The following is a 17,577-nucleotide window of genomic DNA, read 5'->3' as shown; positions in this document are numbered from 1 at the left end:
GCATTGAAAAATCGCCGATCACCGATAGGCATGTATAGCAGCAAAGGTGTTGTGCGTGCATAACAAAGTGCAATAAAATGAAATGATCCGAACGTCACCGTCCCAATTTCACCATCACCATCTCCTCGGCGACGTTTTACAATAGATCTTGCACGTCATGGAATGTTTCTAAACTACTGAGGGTAGCTGTGATTTAGTGTTTTCCTTTAGTTTGTATATTTTCGGTGTAGTGTTTTTATCGTTTAGTTCCTTGGTTTGTTTCCCGTGCGTCATTGCAGCTCGCTAGTTTCGTTTCGCCGAGTATCGAAATATCGGTCAGGGGCGTTATCGACAATTTGTTTACAAGTAAGCCTATTCAGCTAATGTTGCTCTAATATGTGTGTGTGTGAGTAAATGTGTTAATCATCCATTCGCTGCATTAAAAGTGAACGATTAGGACAAGATCAAAGAGCAGACGGGCGGTTTTCGCTTCACTTCATTTCGGTAGGCGTTTCGCATGTGTGCAAAAGTGACGTGGCAGCGTCAAGACTCATAATAGTGCCCCGTACTGCAAACGCCACCAAGTTCCCCGTTCGGGCCCATCCATCCGGACGGCCAGTGGTAGTATGGAAAAGTTCCCCCTCAAAGGCACCACGAACCTTTCGATAGCATCCGCCGCAGGAAATCATCCGCTCAGCGCAGATCAAACGTCTTATCAGTCGGTTGCCAGTAAGGTAAGAACTGCTATCAGCTATGATCGTGGAGCAAAGAAGAATGATCGCCTGGCCACTCCAGCGGTCACGATGATAACTTCATGGACGGGTAGTTTGCTCACGTCGTTAACAGCCGCCGGGTGCGACAATTCGTGCGCAAACAATTGGTGCCTTTTGTCCCGGTGGAGTATGAATGTCTCACGTGCCGGTAGGATGTATATTGCTCGCAATCGTGATCCCACTTCTCAGGGCGCAAAAGAAAAGCACAAAATTTAGAAACCGATCCATTCGTCGGGCCAAAAGGAAAGACAGCATCTTCTTTATTTGGCGATGGATGGGCATCGACCGATAAAAAAGAATGCAGCCCGTACATGTACGCCTCCCTGTTGCTTTAAGATCCGGTACAACGATGCAGATGAGCCTACTTTGTCAATAAACGACCGGTTTATTCACTTATCAGGCCAGCGTCTTAAAGAGATATAATTGTTTTCCTTTTATAAACATCACCTGCTGGTATCAGTGTTGGTACTTGCGGAAAGCGAGAGATTTCCCTATAACTTCGTTAGAAACAAGACCTTAACATACCAAAAACATACTTTTATGGAAACAAATTAGCGCTTTGTAAAATTACGCCACTAGACGGGTTGAAATCTAACCGAATCGTAAGCAAAGAAGCCTTTTCAAATAGAACACAAACTAATACGAAATCCTAGAGCATGCTTTTTACTTTGCTTTTAGATTAATTTAATTTTCATTTAACCCAAGCATTTCATTAACCTTACTAAAAGATGGTACTTACCAACTTTATCTAGGATAAGTGTATAAGGTATAGCAATATGAACAATTTTATCTATACTAGCCCCAATACTGGTACACGCGCCCTAGCATTAACGGAACAGAATCAAGTTAAAAAGAGATTCTACGACCGTATGTTTTCTTGGCGTAAACTAAACAAAATATCACATGTGCTTTTGCCAAGTATGCTCTTTGTTTTGCTATGCGTCTTGCTTTCACGACCGTGAACTTTGCACTTCCGGTGCTATCCGTCTCCTTCGCACACCGATAACTCTCCCAACACATTAAGGGCATTCTCCGCAAGGCACGTTACATTTCTGTGCTCGGCCGTCTGACCGCCCGAACTCGCGACATGCGCAATCGGAAGGTCTATTGATTTTTATCTATCCACAAATCCGTGTGGTCCAGTTTCCTGTGGCCCACCGGAGTCATCTTAGTTTCCCGTTCAACGCGAGCCCAGAGGGCACTGCACTGAGGCTTTTCCACCAGCCGATGTGTATGTGTGATTGTGCGTGTATGCATCCGCAGTGAGGCAGGAAGTTAAGTGCCCGGGTAGGTTAGTTTTATCCTGCATCACTTTCTAATCTCACGAGCAAAACTGTGCGTTATGCGATGCATTGACACTTCGTGCGTCATTAGTGGCAAACATAGTAGGCGTTAGAATGGCCGGATGTGATGCCCCTAAACAAGGCGTATCCTGGCAGATTGCATCCATTACTTGCGTTTCCAGCGAACAACTATTTGCTCACATTTATCAGGCAGTGTTCTGGAAATTGGCCTTGGGTTACTAGTCCCAAACGTGTCATGATTAAATAACTTGCAGAAAAAACGCCCGTTGATTGTCCCTATGACAGCAAAAAAAAAAAGGCGAACGCAGAAGTAGGACATGAAGAGTATAAATTCCCAGCTCACCGTATAAGGTTACTAGGATTGCAGACCCTTGTTGGCCCTTGCCGGACACACTAATTGGAAGCCACCACCCTGAAATGCATTGCATTTTTAATTGGCCACTGGTCGATGGCAATTTCCTAGCCGTAGGGTGATAGAAGGGTTCAATCAATTAAACATTCTGTCGCGATTTCCGCTGCTAGGGAAAAGGTTTTGCAAAAAAAAAAAAAAACAAAAAGAAAAACAGTAGTTGATGGAGTGTTTCCGTTTGTTCCCTGAATTTTCCCCAAACCCGGTCGGCTTTGGGTGTGTAGGCCAGTAGAAATTCGCCATCGGCGGAGCGGTCTGTCAACGGCAGCGCGGCCACAACCAGTACCACATCCCTCACGCATCCGGCGGTGGTGCCGGTGTACGAGGCGGACGAGGACGGCATGATCGACATCACGCCCAGCAACGGCGGTGTGAGCAACCCGAACTATCCGTACGCGACAAACCCCGGTGGCCGGCAGGATGGTGTCGGCGGTGCGGCCACTAGCGGGAGCGGGCCCGGTGGCAGCGGTGGTGGAGGTGGCGGAGGCAGCGGAGCAAATCACGAGGCAGGAATGTCTTCGCCCACGCATACACGGTTTGGACGCGACTTCCATCACTCCGATCATGAAGGTAATCCGTGCCCGAATGCTGCCACAGCTTCCCGGTTTGGTGATTCCCGACACTATTGACTGGTTGCGTGTGTGTATGATTGAGAAAAGTATGTGTGTGTGTGGATGGTCGGTAAATCGTCCTTTTTTTTTTTTGGAGGATATTCGATATTACGAACTTCGGAAAAAACTAGTTCCCATCTGTTCGTTGGATGGTCGACATTCCCACGTGGAATTTAGCTTACACTTTTCCCATCTGGAATTTAGCTTGTATGGCGTTTATACAGTGTTTACTTTTCCTGTACTTGTAAAGTGAGTTATTATCTGAGTTCAAAGAGCAAATGTTACTTTTAACGTAATGTAATTGAAATATGCAATAGAAAATTTGCTTTATTGTTTCAAATGTTGCAACAAATTCAAGGTACAGATAGCAGTTTTACTTGAAATGTACAAATTACTTTCTGAAGATCAATTATTTTTCATTTAATACAAGATTCAAGACTCCAACAGATAACAAGAATATAAAAAATAGTATAAAAGTTGCACTCCGAAAAGCACAACTTGCCATATTAAGTGAAACTATCCACAACAACTGTTTGATTAACGCGCCCATTTATCAATCGCACACAGATACATTAACCGTTTCGTTTTCCGGTAAACTGGAAGGTAACTGTTTTCTGCTCTATTTTCTTGCTTTGTTTTATTATATCCTATTGTAATATTGATGTTGTGCTGTGTGTTTTTATCATCAAAAATGTTTCTTTTTTATTTTATTTTTTTATCTTGTTAGGTACTTTCCTGAAGTTATTCAAAAGAACTTTACTATTTTGGCCTGGATTACTAACGAACAAGGATTACAGTTCTTTCGAACAACGTAGAAGCTTGCTTTTAAATTATTTTTTATTTGCTAATAATTTGCCTGAGTATTTACTTATTTTTGGTGTTAATTATCTGGTTTTCCACAATTGTTTACTTAAGTTAATAATTTCTCTGTGAAGATGATTTCTATAGGATTTTCTAATACATAACAATACTAACCACTGTTAACAAATCAGTTCGACTTGTTTATAGGCATGTCTCGCATGAATTGTACCCAAAATTGAAAAACATTTCATGGGAAAACAAACGGTTAATGTATGATGTCGCATGATGCGCGTGTGTTCGTTTGAAAAAGGGTGGCCATATGGACGTTACTAGGGCATTTCGATACTCATACCTCATCTCTGTTCATCTCCCCGGTAAGGTATTTCATTCGCCGGCATGACGGACACAAGCGACGATATTCCCGGGATCGGCCAGTATGACGATTTTCACACGATCGACTGGCAGCGGGACATTGCCCGGGATCGCATGCGGCATCGGTATATTGTCAAGAAGCGTCAGGATTCGTTCTGGGATCTGCTGAAGGTGAGTAAGAATGGCGCGATGGGAAGAGCTCGGCCGATTTAAAGAGATGGATTTTCTCTGTTTGTTGTTTTTTTAGGGCGCCCATGATGCCTGGTCCGGGTGGGTTTGCGTGCTGCTGGTCGGCCTGTTCACGGGCTGCGTGGCCGGTGTGATCGACATCGGTGCCAGCTGGATGACGGACCTGAAATTCGGCATCTGCCCGCAAGCCTTCTGGCTCAATCGGGAGCAGTGTTGCTGGTCGTCAAATGAAACGTCTTTCGACAGTGGGAACTGCTCGCAATGGTACGCCTGGTCGGAGATCTTCACCTCCTCCCGGGAGGGCTTCGGGGCGTACGTCATCTCATACTTCTTCTATATCATGTGGGCGATGCTGTTCGCGCTGTTGGCCGCCTCGCTCGTGCGCATGTTTGCACCGTACGCGTGCGGATCCGGTATACCGGAGATCAAGACCATTCTGTCCGGGTTCATCATCCGCAGCTATCTCGGCAAGTGGACGCTGATCATCAAGTCGGTCGGCATTATGCTATCCGTGTCGGCCGGCCTTAGCCTCGGCAAGGAGGGCCCGATGGTGCACATTGCGAGCTGCATCGGCAACATTCTGTCCTATCTCTTCCCGAAGTACGGCCGGAATGAGGCAAAGAAGAGGGAAATCTTGTCGGCGGCTGCTGCGGCCGGCGTGTCCGTCGCTTTCGGTGCCCCGATCGGAGGAGTGCTGTTCAGTCTGGAGGAGGTATCGTACTACTTCCCGCTCAAAACGCTTTGGCGGTCCTTCTTCTGTGCGCTGATTGCGGCCTTCATCCTGCGTTCCATCAACCCGTTCGGGAACGAGCACTCAGTGCTGTTCTACGTAGAGTACAACAAACCGTGGATCTTTTTCGAGTTGGTACCATTCATCGGGCTCGGAATTATTGGGGTATGTCATAAGCAGCATAGCTCCTAAATGAGCCTTTTGAACTGTATATCCTCTTTTCGTATCGAAGGGTGTCATTGCGACCGTTTTCATCAAGGCGAACCTTTGGTGGTGTCGTTTCCGCAAGTACAGCAAGCTTGGCCAGTACCCGGTGACGGAAGTGTTGATCGTGACGTTCATCACAGCCGTTATTGCGTACCCGAACCCGTACACTCGCATGAACACAAGCGAATTGATCTATCTGCTCTTCAGTCAGTGCGGCATTTCTAACCAGGATCCGTTGTGGTAATGTCGTTTCCTTTTCTTTCTTTTTTGGTTCGATCAATTTTAATTATTAAGCAAGCGCCTTTTCATTTCTGGTTGCAGTGACTACAATCGCAACTTTACCGACGTCAATTCAGCCATTGAAATCGCAGCCGCCGGGCCGGGCGTGTACAAAGCCGTCTGGCTACTTATTCTCGCCCTGGCAATGAAGCTTATCATGACGATTTTCACATTCGGCATGAAGGTTCCGTGCGGGTTGTTTATCCCATCGTTGGCCCTTGGTGCCATCACGGGGCGTGTTGTTGGCATTGGTAAGAAAACTAGAAGAAGCCGGTCTCTATTTCTTTTTCATTAACACCAATGCTTATCCCCTTAACAGCAATGGAACAGCTGGCGTATAACTATCCCAAAATATGGATCTTCTCCGGCGAGTGTTCGACAGGGGACGATTGCATTACGCCGGGTTTGTATGCAATGGTGGGTGCTGCGGCCGTACTCGGAGGGGTCACACGAATGACCGGTAAGTTTCGACGCAACATCATCTAAGCATGCCGTGGCAGACATTTTTACGCCTATGTCTTCATCGTTTCAGTGTCCCTTGTCGTTATCATGTTCGAGTTAACGGGCGGAGTGCGATACATCGTACCGCTGATGGCAGCGGCCATGGCATCGAAGTGGGTTGGGGATGCATTGGGACGACAGGTATGTGTAAAGCTAATATAGTTAGAGGTACTTGTGAAAGTTTTTCAAGAAAATCTTTCATTCCTGACACATGAAAGTTAGTCCATGGCGTTTCAGAATCCTAATTTGTATACCTCATGAATTCTATATTGTGTAAAATGCACCTCAAGAGAATGTGATCTATCCTGTTTTAATAAGTTTATGATGTTTTTTTATTGATACTTGTTGTTCTCTTTCAGGGTATCTACGATGCGCACATAGCATTAAACGGATATCCGTTCTTGGATAGCAAGGACGAATTCCAGCACACCACACTGGCCGCGGACGTAATGCAGCCAAAGTAAGAAATCTTCGCTTCAAAGACTCCGAGGAGAAAACTCTAACTTTTGGCGGTATTGCTTGGTGTAATTTGTTTCAGGCGTAACGAAACTCTAGCAGTAATCACTCAGGACTCGATGACGGTGGATGACATCGAGACCCTACTCAAAGAGACTGAACACAACGGCTATCCGGTGGTTGTGTCAAAGGAGAACCAATATCTAGTTGGCTTCGTACTGCGGAGGGATGTGAATTTAGCGCTAGGTAAGCACTTGTACTCCCCGTTGTATCGTTTCAGTCACTTTTGATTCAACTTTTGTTCACCCTGCTTGCCAATAGCCAACGCCAGAAGGATGATCGACGGTATCACCGGTCAATCGCTGGTGATCTTTACTTCGGCCCAACCGGTCCAGAACCTCGGCCCGTCGCCGCTGAAGCTGAAGAAGATCCTCGACATGGCCCCGATCACCGTCACCGATCAGACGCCGATGGAAACGGTCGTCGATATGTTCCGCAAGCTTGGCCTACGTCAAACGTTGGTCACCCATAATGGGTAAGAATTGTAACGGAAGCTCTTTGTTATCGGACTAATGTTTGTTTTGTGTATTTTCCTCTACCTTTCAGCCGCCTCCTCGGTGTAATAACCAAAAAGGATGTCCTCAGGCACGTCAAACAGATGGACAATGAAGATCCGAATACAGTTTTGTTTAACTAATCATGGTATACAAAAACACCCTCCCCCATCCATCCAACAGATCACAGTAGGCCGATTTGACCTGATTCCCTTCCCCCTGCTCCTTCGTTTGACATCCTCGGCACGCCTCCTACGAATCATACGCAACATGGATGGCTTTCGTGTTTCCATGGGATGTGTCGTAGCCTACCGCCAGCCGAAGCTGCACGATGGAATTCAAATCAACATTTGGTTTTGCTTATCAACTACCTAAACACGTCGATGTCGGTCAAGGTTTTTGTTGAATAGAACACTATAAATAGGGACACTAATTGCATCGACTTCAAATGGTCGATAAGGTAGTATTGCGGTAGATTGGGATTCTTGTTTGGGGAGAAGTGAAGAAAGCGCACGAAGCAACTTATTATAACGCGCTTCTTATACAATAATGTATTATTTATATCCCACACCCGATATGATTGTTACGATGATGCAGAAGAAGAGTTCAGTCTGTTGATCCTACCCTATCCTTCCCTATCTCACGCCCAATACGCTCCTTCCTAGCACCACCAGCAGCGCATCTAACAATAGCAAAAGATATAGGAAAATAGTATAGAGCTAACGTCGTAGAAAATTTACCGTACCAACCGTTTCCCGTGGGACGATTGCATGCTGGTCTCCATACAAAAGTGGGAACCGATGGCATTCGCCACAGTAACTAAACGTACTCCCACACATCCATCCCCCTTTTTAGGACGTATGAGAAAGTTATCATATTTTTACAAGTAAGTATGAAATCAGATCCAAAAATCAACCGGAAAGGAACTAGAAAGATGGAAAAGGCCGTAGTCGCTTAGGGACCCCGCACGCATATGTGGTAGGATAAAATATGTACGAATGCGAAGTTTGTTGCCAATCCATCACTATCATCATCAACCCGGTGCGCCCCCGTGTCCGCAAAAAAAGCAAAAAACGGCGCGATAGAGAAAGGATAATTATGGTGCAGATTATGAATACGGAGGCGAAATTATAATAAATTTGTATATTTATGTAATAAAAACATCTCTTGTAATGGTGTGTGTCGTCAACATAATTTTTACAGAAAGACCATCCGGATGTTACGGAAACTTTTCTTTTAATTTCGTTTGCAGCACATTCCGGATCGAAGAAAGCGGTTCTCGGTCGATGAGATTCATATTTTCTTTTGGATCGATCGCGTGATCGTATAACTCCTCGCCGTATAGTGTGGTCCAGTCTGAAACGAACATACGAAAAGCATAGACATTTTAGCATGTATAGCAGTTTGCACGATCACACACGATCGCGTTACCTCGCTTGAAGATGAGTGGATTGAATTTAATCCACGCCGTGTAGCGGAACCGTTCCGTACGCATACTGTATCCCATGATTTTGATGTACTTAAGTTTCGGTTCATCACTGTTAGGCACGAGAGTTGGATAAGGGCCCGGTCGTGGGTACTGACTGTATGCGATCCATTCGTCTGACTCGATGCTCGACGAGGAACGATTCCGTTGAAGCAGTGAGTAAAGAGATTTCCCTTCAACGCATGTCTGTGGTTTGTGGGGACGTTGTTCGTCACACCGCTGCACAGTCGGCAAACCGGCAAGATCGACGAGCGTAGGAAATAGATCGAGAAGTTCGACCACATTATCGATCCTTCTCTTATCGATCGAATCGGAAAATGCGTCGGGAAGGTTGATAATGAGGGGAACGCGTACCGCCACATCGTAGTTGCTGTACTTGGCCCACTGCCCGTGTTCACCTAGCGCCCAACCGTGATCCCCCGTCAGTGCCACAATCGTTTTGCTGCGATCCACGTCCTTCAGTAGCTGACCGATCAGATCATCTACGTACGTCACGGCGGCGTAGTAATGTTGCCGAATGCGTAGTTTAAAATCTTCCGGAACACGTCCGAAGGGGAAGCTTACGTTCAAGCGTGTAAAGTCGTCCCTATTGCGTACGTCCAGGAAGGAGCTCCAAGCTACGTTCGGCAGACCGTACGGTGGATAGTCGAGATCGAGTGTGGTGAACTTCGACTTCGAGTGGAGATCCAAATACTTGAAAGGAATCCGAAAAGGGATGTGCGGTTTCCGATAGCCGACGGCAAGAAAGTATGGATCACCATTTCGATGCTCCTGAAGGAACCGTTTCGCTTCCTCTGTACTTTGTATATCGGGAAGCGAATGCAGTGGTTGCATCTCCGGCACGACCGGACATAGAAGATTCCGTTTCATGCGGCCACCATCCTCAGGATCGATGCAGACGGATGCGTTCGAAAACTCATCCGTCGATGGGTGGTAGGTCGGTTCGGACCAACTGTGCGGATAATCGTCAGTGAAGTTCGACGAAGCTCCCGGATGGAAAACTTTTCCAACAGAATGCGTGTGGTATCCATTCTGCTTGAAGTACTGTGGGAGTGTGGTAAAATTGCCAGCTGTTTGACGCCAGTAGCTGTAGAAGTCGTACAAGCGCACCGTATCTGGCCGTCTTCCGGTGAGCATTGAATTCCGGCTTGGAGCACAAAGAGCTTGCTACAAGTTTGGGATGAATTTAGGGAAAATGATAGGGTTTTTTTTCGGAAATCTGCACAATTTACCTGTGCGAACACATTGGCAAAGTAATATCCATCCTGAACGAGCCGATCGATGTTGGGTGTTATTGCGTTCTCGTCTCCATATCCGTTTTTTATTGCCGGGCGAAAATCGTCCAAAATTATAAACAGCACATTAGGACGTTCGATAATTTGCGTTTCGATTACACTGACCAGAATAGTTGTACAAAGAAACAATAGCGGCACTTTTACGATTTTCATTGTTATGCAAAAAAAACTTTAATGAATTTGACGCATTTGACACTCAATAAATGGATAGATAGTTGGCGCTTTATGTTTAAACTATCAAAAAAATATTTGAAAAATGTTCACTTTAATTGAATAAATTAATAACCACAGCATCATGAACACCAAATGATCAATATAAAAGTACAAAAAGAATCAATCAACTGTATTTTGAATTTTTAACTCACAGCTAGGATATCTTTTCGTAGCCAACAGGTCGAATACGCGTGTCTCGTTTAGACAACAGGTCAAGCTGGTTTGTCATGTTGTTTTGTTTACAAATTGTAGCATCGTCAAACAATCTTGAATTCTTCATCGTTCGTGGTGCATCATGTCTACTTTCATCAAGCGAAACATTAAAAATAAGGGCGCCAGAAAGCGGAAACAGTCCTCCGATTCTGGTACTGTAACATGGACGAGAATCAGAAGCGCGTAACTTAACTTGGATCCTTTCTATTCACAGACGAAAAAGAAGAAGAATCGTCGGTGGTTGTGACGCACGATAAACGAAAGAAAGCGAACCCGAACGTTCAGAGCACTACGGCGGTAAGAAAGGCTCAGAGTAAATCATTGGACGCCAACTCATCGAATTCGGACGAGGATGAGGCAAGCATCGTAGTCAGCTACAAGTCGAAGCGGACTGCTCAATCGGAAGGGCCACGCGATCAAGGTGCCACGGCAGAGCTGGAAATCGAAACCGAAACAGATAAAGATGCACAGGCAATCTACCAGAAGAGCATTGACATCAACAAGGAGCTGGAAGGCAAGGAAGATGACAAGGTGTACCGGGGGCTAAACAACTACACGCAGTTCTTCAAGAAGAAAGACAGCGCCCTGGGCAACGCAGCATCCGGTATGGTACGCAAGGGACCGATCCGGGCACCGGCAAACATTCGGTCCACCGTCCGGTGGGACTATCAGCCAGACATTTGCAAAGACTACAAAGAGACGGGTTATTGCGGTTTCGGTGATAGTTGCAAGTTTTTGCACGATCGTAGCGATTACAAACACGGTTGGCAGCTGGAACAGGAAGGTTCCAGCACGGGAAAATCGTATGCGGCAGATGATTCGGACGGAGACGACACCAAGTACGAGATTCATTCGGACGACGACGAACTGCCGTTCAAGTGCTACATTTGTCGGGAGAGTTTTGTCGATCCCATTATGACCAAGTAAGACCGATACGTTTGTTAACGTTGCTGATTGTTGATCATATAATATGAATGCTTTTTTCTCTTTAACAGGTGCAAGCATTATTTCTGCGAACGGTGTGCATTAGCTCAATACAAGAAATCTTCTCGGTGTGCGATTTGTGGCGTGCAGACCAATGGTGTTTTCAATCCTGCAAAGGAACTCATTGCTCGATTTAAGACGCGAGAAATGGAAGGGAACAATTCCGATAGTGACTAGATTAAAATAAACAAATGTACGAACAAATGCTTAAACCAATTTTTGCTGTTAATTTTGACCACCTTTTGCCGAGGATTTTTCCGCAGTGCGAACGACCGTTTGACAGCTTCTACATCAAAACAAACGGCGTATTGATAAAAAAATCCCCAAGACGTCAAATGATGTTCTTACCATATGATGTCTGTTTCGGTAGAAATAGCCGCGTAATACGATCGTTCAAGTGATCTGATTGTTTCGCAAGCGATTTCCCGAACCTAATCGTTGGGAAACCCGATTGTTGGATGTGCTTTCCATAATTTAGTACAGTGTAATTGTGTATCAAGCGATTACGTGAGTGTTTTGAGCGCAAGAAGGCGCCCGAACAGACGGGGTAAGTGCTAGGTGGTTTACTTCGCATTTGTTTTGATCTTAACTGCGCTCGATATGTGGAACTTTTCATGCATTTGTTTTTAAGCAATGTGTATCAGGGAAACCTACGAAGAATTAAGTAATGTACCGACAACTACAATACACTGAAAATATTCGTATCGTAAACAACCGATTGCGATTGCTGTGATCACCAGGAAGTTACAAGGTACAAGTGTGTGCCAGTATTCCACTGTAGTAGAGAGTCTGTAGAGGCGGCGAATGCCTAGTAGAACCAGTCAAAATTCCGATGACCTTCATCATTACCGTCGACGTCGCCCCGTGCGCGACGGGGGTTCGGACCGGCGTTACTCAAACCAACGCCGCGAATACACCTACTTCCGACAGAACCTGACTGAAGCGAGCGCTGACCGTTGCTATCCGAAAATGTGTTGCTATCGAGCTGGCCTTCGCGTCGCGGCACAAGCAAACGCACACCCCGCGCGCGACCACGTTGCCTGTTTGCGCGGCCACTATTTGCGTGTGCGTCAAAGCGCAGTTTCGCGAGATGATGTGTATTGGTTTGAAGATGGGATTAGAACGGGGCACCGCCAATGCCACCGTTCCTGCTGCCCGAAACGATAGACAGCATTGTATGGTACGATGGTAATGTGAGGAGAAAAAATGGCTGGTAGCCTGAAGAAGGACATAACGCGACAACGCGTTCCATCCACACATCGAAACGGGCACGACTGCTAATGAATCGAGAATTGATTCAAATTGCCCTCGCCGTTTATTGACGCCACTCGAGCGAAACGGGCTTCTTTTCACTGGCAGCACACAGTCAACGAACCTCTGCAGTTTTGCGGAGGATGTAGTTTTTTTTCTATCTAGATCTCTTCTTTACCCATTGGTGAACGTCTTAAAAATACTGGCAATGAAGTTCCGTACTTTACGACGAAGCCTGAAGTCGCTGCAAGAGCTGGTTCTACTTCGAGCATGTTCGATGCTCGATTCTTTCCTTTCGATGACTGGTGAATTTCATGGATCTGGTACTCGTCAATTTGTATAAGATACACTCGCACCCATATCTATTTCATACTATACTTATATAACCAGTTTAATCGACATCCCTATTTTCGGCCGTTAAAGATGTAATTTTCTTAAATTGGAATTACCTTGACCTAGTTTGATTTGCTCTCAGCGTGTCGGTTAGTTAAAAGGCCTTGATCGTACACTAGCAGTAGACCCGGCTGTGGGAGCAACTCATGGCATTGGTTTTCCCTTATCTGACCAAATACCATCAGTCGAACTTGTCATATCAATGCGAAACGTTTTTTTTTGCTTCTGCGCGCTGTCACCATTGTCTGTACGATAATTATTTGCACTTTTACGGATCATTTTCTGATACAGCCAAACTTAGGCGCTTGTGATAATATGTAGTGATAACGAAAGACGGATCGTACGGTAACACATGGTCAGTGATGTACCAAGTAAGAGTTTATAATGTCCTGCAAAAGCCCCTCAATTTTTGATTTCATTTAAACATATTATAAAGTATTAATCGTTGACAGTGGCTTATATCAAGTAAAAATGGAAAATTAATTTTTAATGTCAAGTCAATAAAAAAGTAAGTCGAAATGTTGATAATCAGACCTATGTTTTGGAATTTTTGATCAAAACATATTTGAATTTGAATTACACCTCTTTGAACTATTTAATAAAACACACTAAGCTAAATAAGAGAAGTGTAACGCAATTACTACTACCATATTTCAACTTTCCAAATAGGAATGGATCCAAAGCCAAGAAGATGTTTTTAAATTATACAACATCCGCGGTATGAGAAACCAATGTAATAATTGAGAAGTTTTAAGTGAAAAATAGCTTATGAGCCAGAAGACAGCTGAGACCGCCGACGATTTCGGAATAAGAAGCCTGGTTGAAGTTGTTGTCCTTCTAATTTGTGTTATTGCAGATTGCGCGCCGCACAAAACGTGTGCAAATGTGTTTGTGAAACGCTCATTCAGTGAATTGACCAACATCGTGCATTCTGGCGGGAGGCAGCAAACATGTCCGAGGAGCCGCAGGTGAAACGCATAAAATTGCTTGATGATGCAGCGCCACCCATGGCGGACGGGAAGGAGGAAGCGGATCTAGCCGAGATACGCTCGATCATGGCCGACGAGTACTTAACACCGACCCCGGCCATTGCGGTGTACGTTGGCACCGTGCCCGAGCAGAGACAGTTGTCCCGGCTGGTTCCGGCCCTTCAGCGAATACTACCCATTGGCAACCTGCAGCATCTCAAACGCGTCAATCGAGATGGAACTATTATCCTCTCCACGGTGGAAACATTGGAGGATAAGCTTGCTGGTGCGAAGGATGAAGACTGCACCGACGAAATGTTCGAAAACCGACTGAGAAAGTTCCTTAGTGGGGTAGGCTTAGAACAACCGCTTATTGATGGTCTGTGCTCAGGGGTGAAGGTTGTCCAGGTGGCCGCCACGCAACCGCTTCTTCGCTGGCAGCACGAGAAAGCGAATGCACTCTGGCCATGCAAATTCCATCCGAACCACCACAATGAGGCACTCTACGCAAATACTCTGTTCGGGACGAAGGATACGTCGTTGCATCGAAGATTGATGTCTCTTTGCTTGCAGCTTTCGAAACGGTTCGATGGCCAACCATTCGGAGTATGCGCTAACCCGAGACTCGGGAGTCGTATCGTAGCCATAGCACCTGGACGAAGCGATCAACATCCGATCTGGCACTGTCCGATGGTGCTGATCGATATGGTTGCCGTATCGCAGAATGGAGGCATTTGGCATAGGCCAGCCAGTGCCGAACCGCGTGACGATGGCTTCCACTACGGTGGCATCGACGAACGGTACGAACGGTTCGTGCGAGAATCGTTCGGCGAAACGCTCAACCTTGGTGCGGAACCATCGCGAGCTGGAACGACGACTCCGGGAGTAAACAGCGATCTCATCAGCGTGGGTGAACCCGCACCAGGGCTCACCGAGGACAATCTTGCCAAATATGGACCTTATCTGTGCACCGGATACGACATCTACCTCACGCACGAACCGTGCGTTATGTGCGCGATGGCACTAACGCACAGTCGCGTCCGGCGTGTCTTCTACCACCATCCGACACCGCAAGGAGCTCTCGAGACGCTGGTCAAGCTGCACACGGTGAAGGATTTGAATCACCACTTCGAAGCATTTCGAGTGGTCTGACTCACGTGTTGTTGATTTAAAAACGAGACGAAAACATTTCAACTTTTTTTTTAGGTTAAAAAATGATTGGAGAACCAATAAAAAAAGCTACCCAGGTAACCTGTGTTTTTATGGCTCATCTTAATTTTTGCTGTTTCACTCCTTCGCCTCCGCATATCGATCCGCGAACGGCGGAGAAATCGAGATCTACAAAGGGATTGTTTTCGCGCCGCGGAGGTTGTGTTTAACCTGTTTTCGGGGATTTTTGAGTTTAAGCAAAATGCCATAGCAATAGTGTATCTCTGATTGAGACGCTGTACTTCTAGGCCTTGTTTGCGTGTGTTTTCTCTGCCCAACGCTTTTTGCCTTCTTTGAAGATAAATTTGATTTCTTTTACTTCGTTGCCATTTACTTCAGGGTGCGTTCGAATGTGAGTAGTTGTTGAGAGCCGTTCGAGAGGCTGTGGTCTTTCGTTCGCCGAACGCTACTATCATTGGCGGACTTGTCCTCTTCCTTCTTCTTTCCGGGTCCACTTGAAGACACGCTCGGGGCGAGTGTTCGGATCGGGGAGCAGAAAAAAAGGCGTACGATCGTCATCATCATGCGTCCTTTTCGATTGAGGTCAATTGGACGGGGCGAAGAGACACCCGTCAAGGAAGCGCCGACGATATTAGGGGGTAGTGTGGCTCGTTCATCATCATTTATTTTATTGTAGCTTCAGTTCGCATTATACGATGTTTTCCCGGGAAGGCAGAAGGCTTGGCGGAACACGACGCGCAAAAATTTAAGTGCTTTGCTTCTCTTCGCAACACAGTCAATCTTTTCGTTACGACGAAATGAATGAAAACAGAAATATGTAAATTTGGTAGAAAAAGGCTTCATTTACTCCGGCCGTAATTAGTGGGAAGCGTGTATGGCAATGACGATCACGTGTTATTTTGCTATTCACTGCACACTGGCTACGATCCTCGTTTTCAAACATTACCCTTTTCCTCGCATGCTATAAAGAGTTGAAATATAAAATCAATGAATTTTTATTCAAACTGGTTAAATTACATGCAAAATCGCATATTTGTGCCAATACGAAAAGTGAAAAAAGGTTTGTTCACGGCGGATCGGTTTCCAAGGGACAGATTGTATAAGCAGCAAATGTCTACTTCGATCGACGAACCAATAGAGGAAGCATGCCAAACGGAACGGATCTGCATTGTATTGAAATTTATTTGACAGCCACAATAACCATCCGGTTGGCATGGCAGCAACACATTCCAAACGATTCCAAAAGAGACGATCAATTTATTTATCAAAATATTTTAAGCGATTGAGCGATAAAGAGTCCTTCATATTTTGCCAAGGGGTTTTCCTTTCTGGTGATGGCGGTCTCCTTTTTTATCCTATTATTAAATCAATCAACAGCATAAATCGTTACAGTGTTCTTAAATTTATACATTGTGTGGGTAATAATTTTTGATTCAATTCGGGGCCCGTGTTGTTTTGCTCTAAACGAACGATATTTTTAGTGACAATGCTGTCTGGCAACTGGCAACAAATACGGTCATACGGTCATACGGACGACGGTTAATTAAGATATCGTTCGCTGTTAAGCGAATGAATCAATCTATTGATGACCTTCCCACGCGCAGCGCACAAGATGATGTACTTTGGGTTGAAAATGGTTTATTTGTATCAACGATACAATTGGAAGCTGTTGATAGCTCTGTTGACTTTTGTTTTAGGTAGCATATGTTTTCCAAAAACCCGACAGACCATGAATATTAAGCAGATCGGGGGAATTATCTACGACAGTGGTTCCCAACCTTGTCGTGCCCACGTGATACATACGTGTATGTTCGAAAAAACAAAATCAAAATAGTTATTGGAACACTTTCTTAAGTTTTCGGTAACAAATAAATTAATTTTGTTGTTTTTGAAATTGACACATCTTGGGTTGACGGCAAAAGTAAAATCTTATTAGTATGTCTTTATTCAATTTAGCTTATTTGTAGCTACGTATTGTAGTTGAAAAATCATATTCTTATATTGTATCTTGGAATATGCCGGAGGGTCCGCGACAGACGAGCGGTAGAGCCGGTTAGAAAAATCGGCCCATGAGTTAATTCGATATCAGTGGCTTTTTAGCTAGATGCTCACATCATTCATGCAATGTTAAGGCATTTTTGAGAGGATATTTTTCAAAAAACATATTTCTTGCTATTGAGAAAGGCTATATAACGGCGGCGGGAAACGGTGAAAGCTTGCCCGTGTTGGTATGCCAGTATGCATGGTATGGTACGTGTTCTTTCTCTTCGGCTTCCAAACACTAACCTTTACCAACCGCCACCGGAGTTCACCGGCATGTCTCTGCGCTGGATGATAACGATTCTGCAGGTTATTGTTATGTTGCTGTGCCATACGTAGAGAGGGGGAGTGCTGGGAGTGGAAGGCTTCAGCGACATGCGCTTTTCCATGTTTTCCTCC

The 17,577-nt window shown here is 45.3% G+C and overlaps 4 protein-coding genes across 5 annotated transcripts; 3 read left to right on the top strand and 1 right to left on the bottom strand.

Annotated features, from left to right (window-relative positions):
• Positions 1-496: 496 nt before the first annotated feature.
• On the top strand, positions 497-8,182 carry LOC131266819 (H(+)/Cl(-) exchange transporter 5). Of its 2 annotated transcripts, XM_058269469.1 has the most exons (13): positions 497-713; positions 2,690-3,035; positions 3,644-3,679; positions 4,257-4,420; positions 4,497-5,333; positions 5,401-5,615; positions 5,697-5,905; positions 5,974-6,114; positions 6,187-6,296; positions 6,515-6,615; positions 6,694-6,857; positions 6,933-7,146; positions 7,218-8,182. In XM_058269469.1, the coding sequence occupies exons 1-13, from the start codon at positions 606-608 to the stop codon at positions 7,306-7,308; spliced, it is 2,736 nt and encodes a 911-aa protein (XP_058125452.1). In that variant the 5' UTR covers positions 497-605; the 3' UTR covers positions 7,309-8,182. The 2 variants fall into 2 exon arrangements, with proteins under 2 accessions (XP_058125452.1, XP_058125451.1); XM_058269468.1 differs by lacking the exon at positions 3,644-3,679.
• A 162-nt stretch (positions 8,183-8,344) lies between these two features.
• LOC131266820 (iduronate 2-sulfatase) lies at positions 8,345-10,099 on the bottom strand. The gene is made up of 3 exons (XM_058269470.1): positions 9,884-10,099; positions 8,597-9,818; positions 8,345-8,521 (listed from the first exon to the last, which is right to left on the bottom strand). The coding sequence occupies exons 1-3, from the start codon at positions 10,097-10,099 to the stop codon at positions 8,385-8,387; spliced, it is 1,575 nt and encodes a 524-aa protein (XP_058125453.1). The 3' UTR covers positions 8,345-8,384.
• A 311-nt stretch (positions 10,100-10,410) lies between these two features.
• Positions 10,411-11,559, top strand: LOC131263662 (E3 ubiquitin-protein ligase RNF113A). The gene is made up of 3 exons (XM_058265894.1): positions 10,411-10,524; positions 10,587-11,295; positions 11,368-11,559. Exons 1-3 carry the CDS (start codon positions 10,455-10,457, stop codon positions 11,531-11,533), a joined length of 945 nt encoding a protein of 314 aa, XP_058121877.1. The 5' UTR covers positions 10,411-10,454; the 3' UTR covers positions 11,534-11,559.
• A 172-nt stretch (positions 11,560-11,731) lies between these two features.
• On the top strand, positions 11,732-15,213 carry LOC131263616 (probable inactive tRNA-specific adenosine deaminase-like protein 3). The gene is made up of 2 exons (XM_058265845.1): positions 11,732-11,903; positions 13,857-15,213. The coding sequence occupies exon 2, from the start codon at positions 13,951-13,953 to the stop codon at positions 15,118-15,120; it is 1,170 nt and encodes a 389-aa protein (XP_058121828.1). The 5' UTR covers positions 11,732-11,903; positions 13,857-13,950; the 3' UTR covers positions 15,121-15,213.
• The last annotated feature ends 2,364 nt before the right edge of the window (positions 15,214-17,577 follow it).

The sequence above is a fragment of the Anopheles coustani genome, chromosome 2 (assembly GCF_943734705.1).
Source record: "Anopheles coustani chromosome 2, idAnoCousDA_361_x.2, whole genome shotgun sequence".
In the NCBI taxonomy this organism is placed as follows: Eukaryota; Metazoa; Arthropoda; class Insecta; order Diptera; family Culicidae; genus Anopheles; species Anopheles coustani.
The sequence above is the reverse complement of the archived record's forward strand: the minus strand, read 5'-3'. Positions and strand labels throughout refer to the sequence as shown.